This window comes from Coniophora puteana (assembly GCF_000271625.1).
Source record: "Coniophora puteana RWD-64-598 SS2 unplaced genomic scaffold CONPUscaffold_5, whole genome shotgun sequence".
NCBI lineage: Eukaryota > Fungi > Basidiomycota > Agaricomycetes > Boletales > Coniophoraceae > Coniophora > Coniophora puteana.
Genome location: NW_006913057.1, coordinates 143,190 through 155,213, shown reverse-complemented (window position 1 = coordinate 155,213; position 12,024 = coordinate 143,190). Strand labels below are relative to the sequence as shown.

Genomic DNA, 12,024 nt, shown 5'->3' with positions numbered 1-12,024 from the left:
TAAGAACAAAACGAAGCAGCGCGAGGGGTGGTGCGTGAAGTGACTGTTGCGAGGTAAAGTACAACGAGCACCGAGAAAAGCTAGTTTTCATTTGTGTTCGCGCGCGATGCACACGCGTGCGTGCGGGGCAAACGGAAGAGTCCACGGCATTGGCCGGGGAAAAGAGCGGGGTCGGTCGGAGTAATGATTCTGCAGGCCGGATGGTGTAGGTGTCAATTTCGTGGTCATGATGATGATGCGGGACAAACGAGTCCGAGGAGACCGAAGACGCGATGAAGAAGATGCCCTGACGCGCGGATATGAACGAAGGATTTGGACGTGGACGGAAGGCGAAGAAAAAAGGAAAGGGGCGGTCATCCGTCAGCGTCCGTTCTGTCCCAAGAGAAGAAAGTCCGGAGAGAACAGCGACACGACGCAGAACGTTAGTGGATGGAGGTTGACCCAACGATGGCCGTGCGGCTGATTGATCTCGTAATCGATGAAATCAGCCATGATCATAGGGCATACACAGGTCAGGTCAGGCCGACCGAGTCCAGCCCCAGACAGGGAAGCGCCGCGAGAGCAACAAGCTACAAGTGGAGAAAGGCGAACACGAGGCGGGGGCGTTTTGTTTCGTTCGTGGTGTAAATTGGGATATGCGCTGCCAGAATGAGAATGGGTCCGAGAAGGTCAGACCGAGACCGATGAAGGAAGAGATGGGATTGGACGAGGGCCTGACGCATGATGTATAACTAACCGCACGAGAGATGCGAGGGGTGGATGATACATGTCCACTACTATGTCCACTGGCACCCCGCGCGCCCCGGGCCGTGTTTGCGCGGCAGGATCCGGGCGCCATGGAGTCTGCCGCGGGAAGGAGGGAGATCAGAAATCCAGACGGGCGGGTCGGTGTGACCAGGCTGTGCGGGAGATGTTGATGCGCGAGCGGCGGGGCGGCGATGCGGACGTGGCGCACGCCATCCGGCAAGAGGCGAGCCTCCCGTGGTCTGCGCGACGTCTCGAGGATTTCGCCCGGTTGCAAGGGCGCATTGAATGTTGCAAGGCACAGGTGCGAGAAAGTGCAAGAAAACATATGCGTGGGGTTGTGTGGGGGAGCGTGTGTTGGCAGTCCACGCGTTGAGCGCGTTGTTCGGGCGCGGCAGGGAGCGGGTGATCTCGAACCGGCAGTTTACCATATCCGACGGACGTCTAGCAACGAAAGCGGACCGAAGCAGACCGAAGCGGGGAAGATCAGGGGGTGACGACATCGAGGGACTCCCGCTGCGGCGGCTATTCCCACGGGCGGCCAGCAACAAACCTTGGCGAGTGTTGGAACGCCTCGGAGGACCGCCCTTACGGCACCGCATGTTGACATCACCCATGAGCACCGCTTCGCATTTGTCTGCAAGGGCGATCAGCGAAGCAGCAAAGGGCTCGACCCCGAGACCTTCTGCAGACCTATGGGCGATTGGCCATATTCGAAGATTGTCGAAGGAGGCTGGAAGTAGCAGGGCCACGAGGCGGCGTGAGTGGCCAATGGCCCAGGGGCAACCGATATGGTGGAAGGTTGGTGCGTGCCGGGGAGAGCGGGAGGCAGCTGGAAAAGGCAGGGGGTGTCTTCGCGAAGGGCATGCGGCGGGAGACAGATTGATTATCAGGGGCTCTTTCAAAGCGTCCGACAGGCGACGCGCACACGAGTGGGAGCGCCGACACGAGGCGGACCCCGGGAGCACGGGATGGACGGGTGACGCCATGACATTGGCATGCAGGATCGGGATCGCAGGATCGGGGATGAGGGATCTGGCGGTGCGTAGGGAGCGTGGCTGGTGGGCGTCGACGGGCTGCAGTGTCGCCCAGCATTATTTTGAGGCGGGATGAGGGGGTGGCAGAGGTCTGTGCGCGTCAAGTGACAGTGGGAGGTGCGAGATGCGGCGCTGGATATGGGAGGATTGAGACGCGTGTTGTTACCATGTTGGGCGCTGCGGAAAGTAACGCCGGCCGATTCGTGGACGGCCAAGGCTAGCGAGCGTGCCGTTGCCGCCCTTGCCTCATCGTCTTATCAACCCTTGCCCGATGCAACATTTCACAGCCCGACCCCCTTCCCCCAATTTCCCCCAAGGAACAACCTCCCCGTCCTCCCCGTCGTCCTCTGCGACACCGACTCCCTCTCTGGCGCACATATCCCATGTCCGCCTCCCCCCACCCTTCAATGACGTCGCCACCCACCCGCTATTCCCCCTCCGCTAACGGCGCTGCCCCTCCAGCGTCCCCCTCAAATGCCCAGCTCGCAACCCTCCTATCCGCTAGCTACCGCGAGTCCGAATCTCTCAAGGCAGAACTCGCTGCCACCCGCAAACGCCTCGAAAACTCGGATCGTGTCGTCCACGCTTTACAACAGACGGACCAGGCCAATGGCTCATATAACCGCATCATAGCAGATTTTGAGCGTCGTGCAGAAACCGCAGAGCGCGACCGTGAGGCTGCCGAATCGCGTCTCCGCCTCTTTGCAGAGGCATGGCGGGAAATTGAACACTACCTTGTCTCTGTTGAGGCCCGCATGTCAGACGCTCGCGCTAGCTTCAGTCGAGTCGTCGCCGAGGGACGTGCCATCCTCCTCCCTCAGGAGCTCCCACCAGCACCCAGGTTCCCACTCTCGGGCGGTGTCTCACTCGCTCCCCAGGGTGTCTTCTACGAGGGGCACCGCCACACCCGCTCCAGCGGCACAATTCCTTCCCCCTCGCTGGCACACCCGCCGCCCTACGGTGCTCAACGCCGTCCCCGTGCAAACAGCATCGAGGACACGCACCTCGCACCCCCCCAGCCGCCCCTGAAGCGGCCACGCAACGACCGCGACTACGAGCGACCCCCCTCGGTAAGTCCATCCATCAATGTTAGCTCCGCCCGCCGACCCGTGTCCGCGTGGCGCGTGCTCCCAGAGCGCTCTTGTCTCACGCACGTTCGTTTCATGTCTTGTTGTTCGCTCAACAACAGCAACACCACTCACGCCGTGCCCCGCACGACGACCAGCCGCATGGTCACAGCGGCCACGCCCACGCGGCCCTGCGCGGCGCCCCTTCCGCGCCTGGCATTCCCGCCGGCCCTGGCGTACCCCCGTCCGCACCACGCGCACGCTCTCGTTCGCGCTCGCGCACGTCTGACGGCTCGATGAGCGTCGACGACATGCTGTTGGATGCTGCAACGGGCAGCAAGGACGATACCGAGCACAAGTTCTGGTCCCGCCATGGCGGTCCCCCTGAGTCGGGCCCGCTACCCCAACCTGGCCAGATGAGCACGTACCAGACGCACGTATTCGCTCCGCCCGTCACAGGCGCACCAGGCGCAATGAGAAGGTCCAAGCTTCCGCTTGGTAAGTTCGATCTTGCTTTATCTTACACCCATTCCTCGACCCCGTCTTTTCCTACATTACATTCTCAAGGACGACCATCCAAGTCTAAGACACCTGAACTCTGCTAACGACGCTTTTTGCAACCCCTACAGGATCAGCTAGCCAACCCACGCTCGAAAGTCCGCCCAGCCTCGCGCAAATCCCCACCGCACCACCGGCTGTGACGGTCTCTGCTCCGCTAGCGGAGGTAGCGAGCGAGCCTGTCCGCACAGGATCGACTTTCCCGGGCACCAACGCACAAGGCCAGCGGATATGTCGGCAGTGCGGGCTTCCCGGACGCTACAAGGACGGCAAGTGCGTCGAAAAATGGGGTCCGGGGCCAGAGGGGCCAGGTACTGTCTGCGACCGGTACGTAGGTTTTGCTTTGGAGTCGAATGGCACACAGCATGTTTCTGACTCAACTCTCCTGATTTTCTTTTCCGGCTCTCCGCACTCGTCGTATCTTCTCGGTCCGTCCAAAATCCCCAACGTCTAAAAATTGTCTTTGCGCCCTCCCCACCCACGCGACTTTGTGCTCTCGGAACTCCTCGGTGGCCACGCGAAATGCGATGCGCGAATACGCAAATGGCTTGATCGATGAATCGATAATCGACCGACACAGGTGTCGCAAGAAGATGAAACGCGTCGAGCGCAGAGGCACGCTCGAGTCGCAGCAGCAGCTCGCCGCGCAGCAGTCACAGTCGCAGACCCTCCCGTCCCACCACCCCTCCGCGCGCCCGCCGCATCCGCTGCAGGCCCAGGTCACCGCGCCCTCTGTCGACCGCGAACGAGAGCGGGGTATTGCCCGCTCGGACACCATGCCCGTCTCGCACGGCGGCGGCATCGGCCCCGGCGGCACGCAGCTCCTCTCGTCTGCGCCTGGGCCGTACGACCGCGAGCGCTCCGAGCGCTCGAGAGAGCAGACGCGCTCGAGGGTGGAGCATCTGCGCAAGGAGGACGAGCATAGTCGCGAGCGCGAGTTGCGGGATAGGGAACGGAGCCGGGATAGCCGCGAGGCCGGCGGTCCCAGGCCTGGGTCGGCTGCCAGCGGTGCGGGCAGCGGGGGCAGCGGCACGCGGCGGACGCCGCCGAGTCCACCGGCGATCGCGACGCTGCAGCCACATGCAGACGCGGACGGAGAGGACGAGAACGAGAATGAGAATGAGAGCGAGGGCACGGACGAGAAGCCGCCGAGGGAGTCGCATGTCCGGTCGACGTCTGCGCGGGATTCACCGCGCGTGGGGCCTGGTGCATATGGTGAGTTGCTTGTTGTTTTTTATGTTTCATGTGTGTGAGGAATGATGTGCTCATCAGCGACTGCTGATATCTAGGCGCAAAACGAGCCTCGCCGCCGCTCAGCAACCGCAGCGCGGACGCGGACGGCGACGCAGAGGGCGACGTGGACGCAGACGATGACATTCTCGCCGCCGTCGACGCTGCCGAGCAGTCGAAATCGTTCAAGGACGAGGACATGGCCGATTGATCGACTCTCGTCTCGCGATACGCTCGCATGATGCGATGCGACCATAGGACAGATTCCGCGTATCCCCAGCTTTCCAACAACCTTGCTTTTACTGCCTTCCTATACGTAACTTATGGCGCTATCCACTCCTTGACGGAAAAAGAGAAGAAAAACTTCCAATCGTACGGATACTTTGCACTAATTCTTTGATCCACTCGAACCTGCACATTCACCTCTATAGCCATAACCACCGGGATACATTCTTACAGAATCTTCGCTTCTTCATTTTTTTTTACATTGGCCGTCGACGTTTACGTTTAGATATGATGTGCTGCTGCTGTCCACAACGAACCAACGAACCAACGAACCAAACGTGTCTCAAATACTTGAATACTTGCTGTAGCTACTTACATAAATTACGCTTTTACTTGTGTTATGCTGTCTCTTCTGAAGTTATCGAATCAATATCGAATGCACTATATGATCGTTTTGCTCCTGAGTTCAACTTCTGCTGGATCGTATGAAAACACGCCTCGGGATAGATGTAGATGGATGCGCTGGTGCGCCTCGCCTGCCTGACTACTTCGAAGTGTGGCGGAGCCGCATGTCCTATTTCGATGTTGCTTCCTTGCAGGCCTAGTCGAAGCAGAGACTTCGATATGACGGACGCGACTTCTTGGTGACTTCATCTCGGTGATCACTTAGTGAAAACACGACAAAGTTCATCCAGAAACAACAAGGTTCTGTCTGAATGGACTCATGCGCGACCCGGCCGTCAGCTCCGCCGACCCTCCGACGCGGCCAAGCGCGTGTCGTGTCAAAACAGAAGTCGAAGGCCTTGCCCCGAGTGCTTCTAGCTTTTCCCGTCACCCATTAATATCAAGAACAATTGGACAGGGCGATTTCGGGCATAGCGGTATCTCGATTTGACAGCGGGGCGAACCAAGAATAGAAGCGCCAATCAGTGGCGGTAGCGCCACCGTTATATGCTGGGATCTAAGAAAGAACCGATGAGCTTGTTTGAGTTGAGTTCAGTGAGTTGGCAGCGTTTTCTCGACAGGTCGACGAACTCGGCAAATGGTCCGTCAGATTTACGATCGAGTCACAAGATCGTCGCACTCGATTTCCTTGCATCAAAGTTACCGGATCTCTGTGCCTTGTGCATGGGGGTATTAATGGGTTTACTAGGCTTTGGTGTTGTGGGCGCTAGCTTATTCAGTTGTCGAGTTGCTGAGAAATTGTCGCAATTGACTCGTCACAAATAAATTCTTCCTTCCCTTCACTCTCTGCTTTTCGTCATAAGAAGTCGAGCTCGAAGTTCGATGTGAAGGATCCGCAGGATCGTCCAATGCATGAGGCTGATGCAACGTTGCCTCGCGCTTCACCTTAGTAGTTCCGTCATTGTTCTTGGATATTAGGATTGCACGTTGACAGGCTTAGAGACGTTGGGATCTTTTTCTTCGATATTGGCGTATCGAATTAACATCTCCCTGCTACCAAGTTCCCACGATGGCGACTGCTGCCTACAGTGTCGGATGGTATCTCCGAACTCATGACGTCTGTGCGTGTGTGTGCGCCGTGAGAGAGAGAAAAACCCGTAAAGCCCTAAGTATGCACGCTTATCTCGACTTGATCGGTACTAGTGGCGAGTAGTCAGGCTAGGCCAAGGCCATTCAGGGGTAAATCTTAGTAGTTTTGCGAATAGGTGTACCGTACAGTGATCGTATCAATTGATTCATGTGCCGCTCTGGCCTCTGTCTATCGATCAACGAGTTGACGTCGCAATGACGTCTGCGGACGGACCGTCAAGAGAGCATGCAGAGCAGATAAAAAGAGGGGTACTTGATGGCGAAAAGCCAACGCGAACCCAAATTTACGACGCCTTTGAGCATTTTCTGACGAGTCAATGTAAGCATAGTGTCCAGCACCATTGTTCTTCACTAAGCGCACTTCCTTACCGGAAGCTAGCTATTCCAATATTATCAGTATTGTAGAGGCTTAAGGTGGTCGCCCACTCAGTTAGTTCAAATGCAGGGACGTCGGCTCATCGTGATTTTGCGCAGATGAACTATCCGGCTTGCGAGAGATTTTCGCCCTGCCCCGAGCTTCAACAATGTGTGAACGGTGGCTCACTAACAGAGACATGTCCTATCTGTGGCTGTCTCTTTCTTTGTCCAGGAAACGAGAGGCGTTGCTCCAAATGCAGCGAGACGAGGGTTCTGTTCATCGACGGATCTTGCCTCGGATATGGGAAGATGCCCTTCACCAAGTCTGGAGTCGGTATCATGATGGGAGACGAAGAGCACCGATGGAGTTTCCCGGTTGATGACAATCTTGACACGCCAGAGGTTGAAATCGACAATCACCGGATTGAAGTTCTCGCACTGCGTGAGGCGCTGGATAAGATCAAGGATATCGACGAAAAACGTTTTTCTTGTGAACACGATAAGAAGGGTCATGACTGGGTAGTCATCACCGACTCAAAGTACATTTTGGGGAGGCTGACGAAGACGTTGGAGGCCTGTAACGTTTCCTTTGTTTCTCGATCATGGCGACTTATACTAGTTTATCCGCGCAGAATCGAGGGGCGAACCTAGATGTTTTGGAACCTGTGAACGACGAATTGAAGGAGATGAATAAGCAGGGTCACCACATTGACCTATGGTTTCTCCCGCGGAAACTTAACAAAGAGGCGGATCATCTGGCTAGACATGCAGCGAAAGAAGCGCCGTGCCGCTGAGGCGAATAACATCAGTATATAGAGTAGGAAGCTCGAAAAGACTTCTTGAGTCGATTTTCTGTTCTAGCTACCTTGCAAGCGAACCAGCAATACACGTGTTCCTGACCTTTGCTTTACCTTGTACCTGAGACTTAAACGGAAGCTCATAGTACATACACGTCATCAGCGTTTTTGAGGCTTTGGCTTCCCGAGTCGTCGCCGTACCGCGTCGGATCCGCCCTGCGTTCAAAATTCGTCGTTCAGCAGCCTTGAGGTCTCGTTGAAACACGTGTAGTTGGCGAACATCAAAGTCTGAACGTGAACGCAGATAGAATCCATCAAGCTCAAGAATGTAATGGGGGTCACTCACAGACATCGCCGATGTATCGACAGCGGGCGACGTTAAATACCTGAGCCAAGGGATAGTGCGCCTGAGAGATCATTTCGTCCACCACCTGAACCTGAGCTAACCTTGAAGGTACGTCCGTGTCTTGACCATTCGAGGCTCTAGCTATGTTTAATCTGGTGTAGTTCATAAAGAGATGCAACGCGGATTTCGTCAGAGCCTGAGATTCAAACCCTGCAAAGAAGCCCAGTCAAAAACGGACCTGGCGTCTGCCACACCCAGCTACTCGCATTGCGGTTTCCTTCATCTGGCGTGCTCATCTCCTCAGCCGGATGAGCGCTCTTCTACATGCTCTTGCTGCCGACCGACTCATGGGAGGCTAGTTCTCGCCGATGGATCATGCCTTGGTCATGGTTCAGGATCTCGCGTCAAGTCTGGGGTGGGAGTGGTAATGGGGCAAGACGCTCGCTGGGGAGTGCCGGTCGACGGCAGGCTGGACTCCGCAGCTCACCCCGATAACCACCGCATCGAAGCTCTCGCTGTCTTGGTAGCGCTGAGCATGATCGGAACTGTTATTAAGAAGGGTTCAGCGTGCGGTAAGAGCAAAGCACGCAAAAACGGCAAAACTCCTCCTCTGAGCTGGATCGTCGCGACGGACTCACAGTACGTCGTAGACCGGATCACAGATACCATAGTGCGTACACCACACAGCAAAGATGCTAAGCACTCGGCGCTGACGATGACAGAAAGCGAGATGTAACCAAGACGTTTTCAAGAGGATTAGCTTAGAGCTCCAGAAGCTCGAGGTCAAGTACGGTAGCAAGATCCAATTCTGGCTCATCAAACGCGCCCAGAATCACACCGCAGATCTTCTAGCTCGAGGTGCAGCCAAGATGTCGATGCAAGGGGTGTAACTGAGATAATTTGGGAGAGATTATATATGTTGACACGTACTGCTTTCCACTTGTGGTGGAGGTGTGCCGAAAAGAAGTGACTGTTTTGCGAAGAGCCTGACGAAACGAAAGCAACAAACAAACACCGGCGCACCGTGAACTCAGTCGGGAAACGCCGAATGTCAAAGACCCCGCCACTCGTCCCCTATGCGTGTCCTAAAAGGGCTGTTCTATTCAGTTACGATGTACACGCTCATGCGTCATAACGTACCTTTTGTCTCAGAAGGACGCTGGATGCAGACTTCGAGCGATGCTAATTACAGTTGCCTCTTTAACCTGCCACTACCCCGTCTCCCCTGATCACTCACTTTGACATCTGAAGGTAGATGATGCTTAGAAACGTGTCAACGACATTGAGACTTAAACACTGTTCAGTCTCGCAGTTTCGCCGAGCTAAGGTGAGTTACCCACTTTCACCACTCGTATTTGGCGCTGCGAACGATCATCTGGCACCAAGATGGACTCCGCCCCTGCTTGCCAAAGGTTCTCACCCGGCATCGAACTCCAATCGCGTTTGAAAAGTGCGGCCTGCACAGTTGGCACATCCACCACGCAATGTGCCAATTGTGGATGTCTCCACTTTCCCGCTAAAAACCAATCTGCCACTACTGAGTGTACCGAACCGACTAGGATCGTGTTCGTCGATGGCTCATGCCTGGGTCAAGGCCAGCACCGGCCCGTCCAGTCTGGCGTTGGCATAGTCATGGACGACGCCGAACATCAGTGGAGCCTACCTGTCGACGACGCCGTAGACGAACAAGAGACGGGTATTGACAATAACAGAGTAGAAGCCCTTGGGGTTCGACGTACCTTAAAGAGGATCTACGATGCGAAGGATGAGATCTTTGCTTGCGAGGATGAAGCCGAGCGAGCTCAAGAGTCTCATTTGGCGGTTGGGGTGGACTCGAAGTACGTGTGGGGAAAAATGGCTTCGGCTGGAGAGGTGCGCACCTATTTAACCTCGTCTTCGCGTCTAGATCTATCACTAAGATCACGCGCGCTGGTCTTGGGCAGCATCGTGGCCCGAATGCAGATATAATGGAGTCCATTTACGCTGAGGTTCGGAGGTTGAATGAAGAGGGGATTCGGGTAAGCCTCTGCTTCGTACCTAGGGAGCAAAATAAGGCAGCAGATAAGCTTGCCAAGCGGGCTGCCAAGAAAGCGCCGCATCGTATGCACAATTGATTCAAGAGGTAGGAAGGCCAGACGATATATTGTGATCATATTAGCTTGATTTTTAGGCGACAGGTTCGAAATATGTATTCGTACAAACTGTGTGTTCTTCCAAACGAATCTCCGTTAAGAAGACTCCTGCATGAATTAGGTTTGGACCAGAAATGTGCTTTTTGACAAGCGCGAACGCGTTGTGTGGATCAGACTCCTAACCTGAGATCGGATGACGTGCCACCGCAGTCTGCGTGTGCATGCGTACTTTTGACAAAGTAAAACAAGCATGAGGTCATGATGCACCCAAGAGACGCTGCCGGTTTCGTTTTGACACTATGACTATACGGCCAGCGGTTCCGACGCTGCGGTTTTCCGCTTCTAACGTGCTCACGTCTTCAGTTTATCGACCGTTCCACCCGGTGCTTTGGTTGTCGTTCCCGTTTGGTTTTCATAGACGGGTCCTGTCTTGGACATGGTTCTGGCGCTGGCACCAGGTCTGCGATTGGGATTGTCATGGGGAGAGATGCGCGCTGGGTACAATGTGCCGATAGCAATCGCATCGAGGCCCTTGCACTCTTGGAAGCACTAAGGAAGATGTCAGGCGTTAGCGGAAAGCGAGTGCCCGCGCGACAGCGTCGGCATCCATACGAACTGGGTCGTTGCAACCGACTCCCAGTACGGCATACAGCGGATGACGAGTACCCTAGTGCGTACGGGTCATACTCAAACTCAAGCAGAGACTACGTATTCAGCGCATCTTTTTTCCTATATAAAGGAGCGGACAAGCATGAGGACGTTCTCGAGAAAATCAAGTCGGAGCTCCAGAAGCTTAAGAAAAAGGGCAGCCGGGTGGACTTCTGGCATATCGGGCGCGTCCAGAATCGTGCCGCTGATCTTCTGGCGCGAGATGCAGCGAAGAAGTCGTTGGAAAAGAAGTAACCGGGATCCTTTGAAGGATGGCTTAAATCTTGATACATAGACCTTGACCACTTGCGAAGAATATACGCCGAAAAAAAGTGACTGTTTTGCGAAGATGCTAAGGAAGAGCCTGATACGGCAACAAACACTGAACTCGGTCGGGAAACGCCGAACGGTCAGTGCAGGAGACTGCGCCACCAGAGCGATGAGTCATGCCAGATGATCTACCCCTGTGCGTGTCCTGAAAGGGCTGTTGTCTTCAGTTACGACATACGCCCCAATGCGTCATAGCGCACCTTTTGTCTCAGAAGGATGCTGGGTGCTGACTTCGAGCGATGTTAACAGCGACCTCTTCAACCTACTGTCGAGAGACCATTTCCTTACCACTCACTTTGACACCTAAAGGTAGATGATGCTTAGAAACGTGTCAACGGGTTTTGAGACTAAAGCATCATTCAATCTCGTAGTTTTGACGAGTCACTTGAAGGTCAGTGACCCACTTCTAACACCGCCCATAATGGGCGCTGCGGTTATGATGATATTATCTGGCATGAAGATGAACTCCCCTCCGACTTGCCAAAGGTTTTCCCCTGGCATAGAACTGCAGTCGCGCTTGAATGTCGGTACGGTCACCACGCAATGCGCCAACTGCGGCTACCTCCACCTGTCGCCCGGAAAGCCTTCCGCCACTCCATGCACAGACATGAGAGTCCTCTTTGTCGACGGCTCATGCCTAGGCCAAGGCCAGCACCGGATGATCCAGTGTGGCGTTGGCATTGTCATGGGCCAAAGCGAACATCGATGGAGTGTGCCGATCGACGACACCGTAGACGAACGAGAGACAGACGTTGATAATCATAGGATAGAAGCTCTTGCGCTTCGATGCGCTTTAGAGAAGATACGCGACGCGAAGGCTGAGCTCTCTGTTTGCAAGGATGGAGCAGAGCGATCCCAAGAGTCTCATTGGGTAGTGGTGACGGATTCAAAGTACGTCTGGGGGAGAATGACTTCGGCTGACGAGGTGCGCCCCTATCAATGGACCTTCGTCCTCGGCGGCTATCACTAACAGACAGAGATCACGCCGGTCTTGGACAG

The 12,024-nt window shown here is 55.3% G+C and overlaps 4 protein-coding genes across 4 annotated transcripts; 3 read left to right on the top strand and 1 right to left on the bottom strand.

The window, feature by feature from the left end:
* Positions 1-776: 776 nt before the first annotated feature.
* CONPUDRAFT_152615 (uncharacterized protein) lies at positions 777-1,733 on the bottom strand (the record flags this gene model as incomplete). Its single annotated transcript, XM_007769403.1, has 3 exons — positions 777-1,381; positions 1,438-1,596; positions 1,673-1,733. The coding sequence occupies 3 exons, from the start codon at positions 1,731-1,733 to the stop codon at positions 777-779; spliced, it is 825 nt and encodes a 274-aa protein (XP_007767593.1).
* Positions 1,734-3,229: 1,496 nt separating this feature from the next.
* CONPUDRAFT_81471 (uncharacterized protein) lies at positions 3,230-5,182 on the top strand. The gene is made up of 4 exons (XM_007769330.1): positions 3,230-3,346; positions 3,478-3,733; positions 3,987-4,621; positions 4,696-5,182. Exons 1-4 carry the CDS (start codon positions 3,265-3,267, stop codon positions 4,845-4,847), a joined length of 1,125 nt encoding a protein of 374 aa, XP_007767520.1. The 5' UTR covers positions 3,230-3,264; the 3' UTR covers positions 4,848-5,182.
* A 3,160-nt stretch (positions 5,183-8,342) lies between these two features.
* Positions 8,343-8,805, top strand: CONPUDRAFT_152613 (uncharacterized protein; the record flags this gene model as incomplete). The annotated part of the gene is made up of 2 exons (XM_007769402.1): positions 8,343-8,585; positions 8,638-8,805. The coding sequence occupies 2 exons, from the start codon at positions 8,343-8,345 to the stop codon at positions 8,803-8,805; spliced, it is 411 nt and encodes a 136-aa protein (XP_007767592.1).
* A 742-nt stretch (positions 8,806-9,547) lies between these two features.
* On the top strand, positions 9,548-10,950 carry CONPUDRAFT_152612 (uncharacterized protein; the record flags this gene model as incomplete). The annotated part of the gene is made up of 4 exons (XM_007769400.1): positions 9,548-9,753; positions 9,822-9,933; positions 10,613-10,721; positions 10,787-10,950. 4 exons carry the CDS (start codon positions 9,548-9,550, stop codon positions 10,948-10,950), a joined length of 591 nt encoding a protein of 196 aa, XP_007767590.1.
* Positions 10,951-12,024: the final 1,074 nt, after the last annotated feature.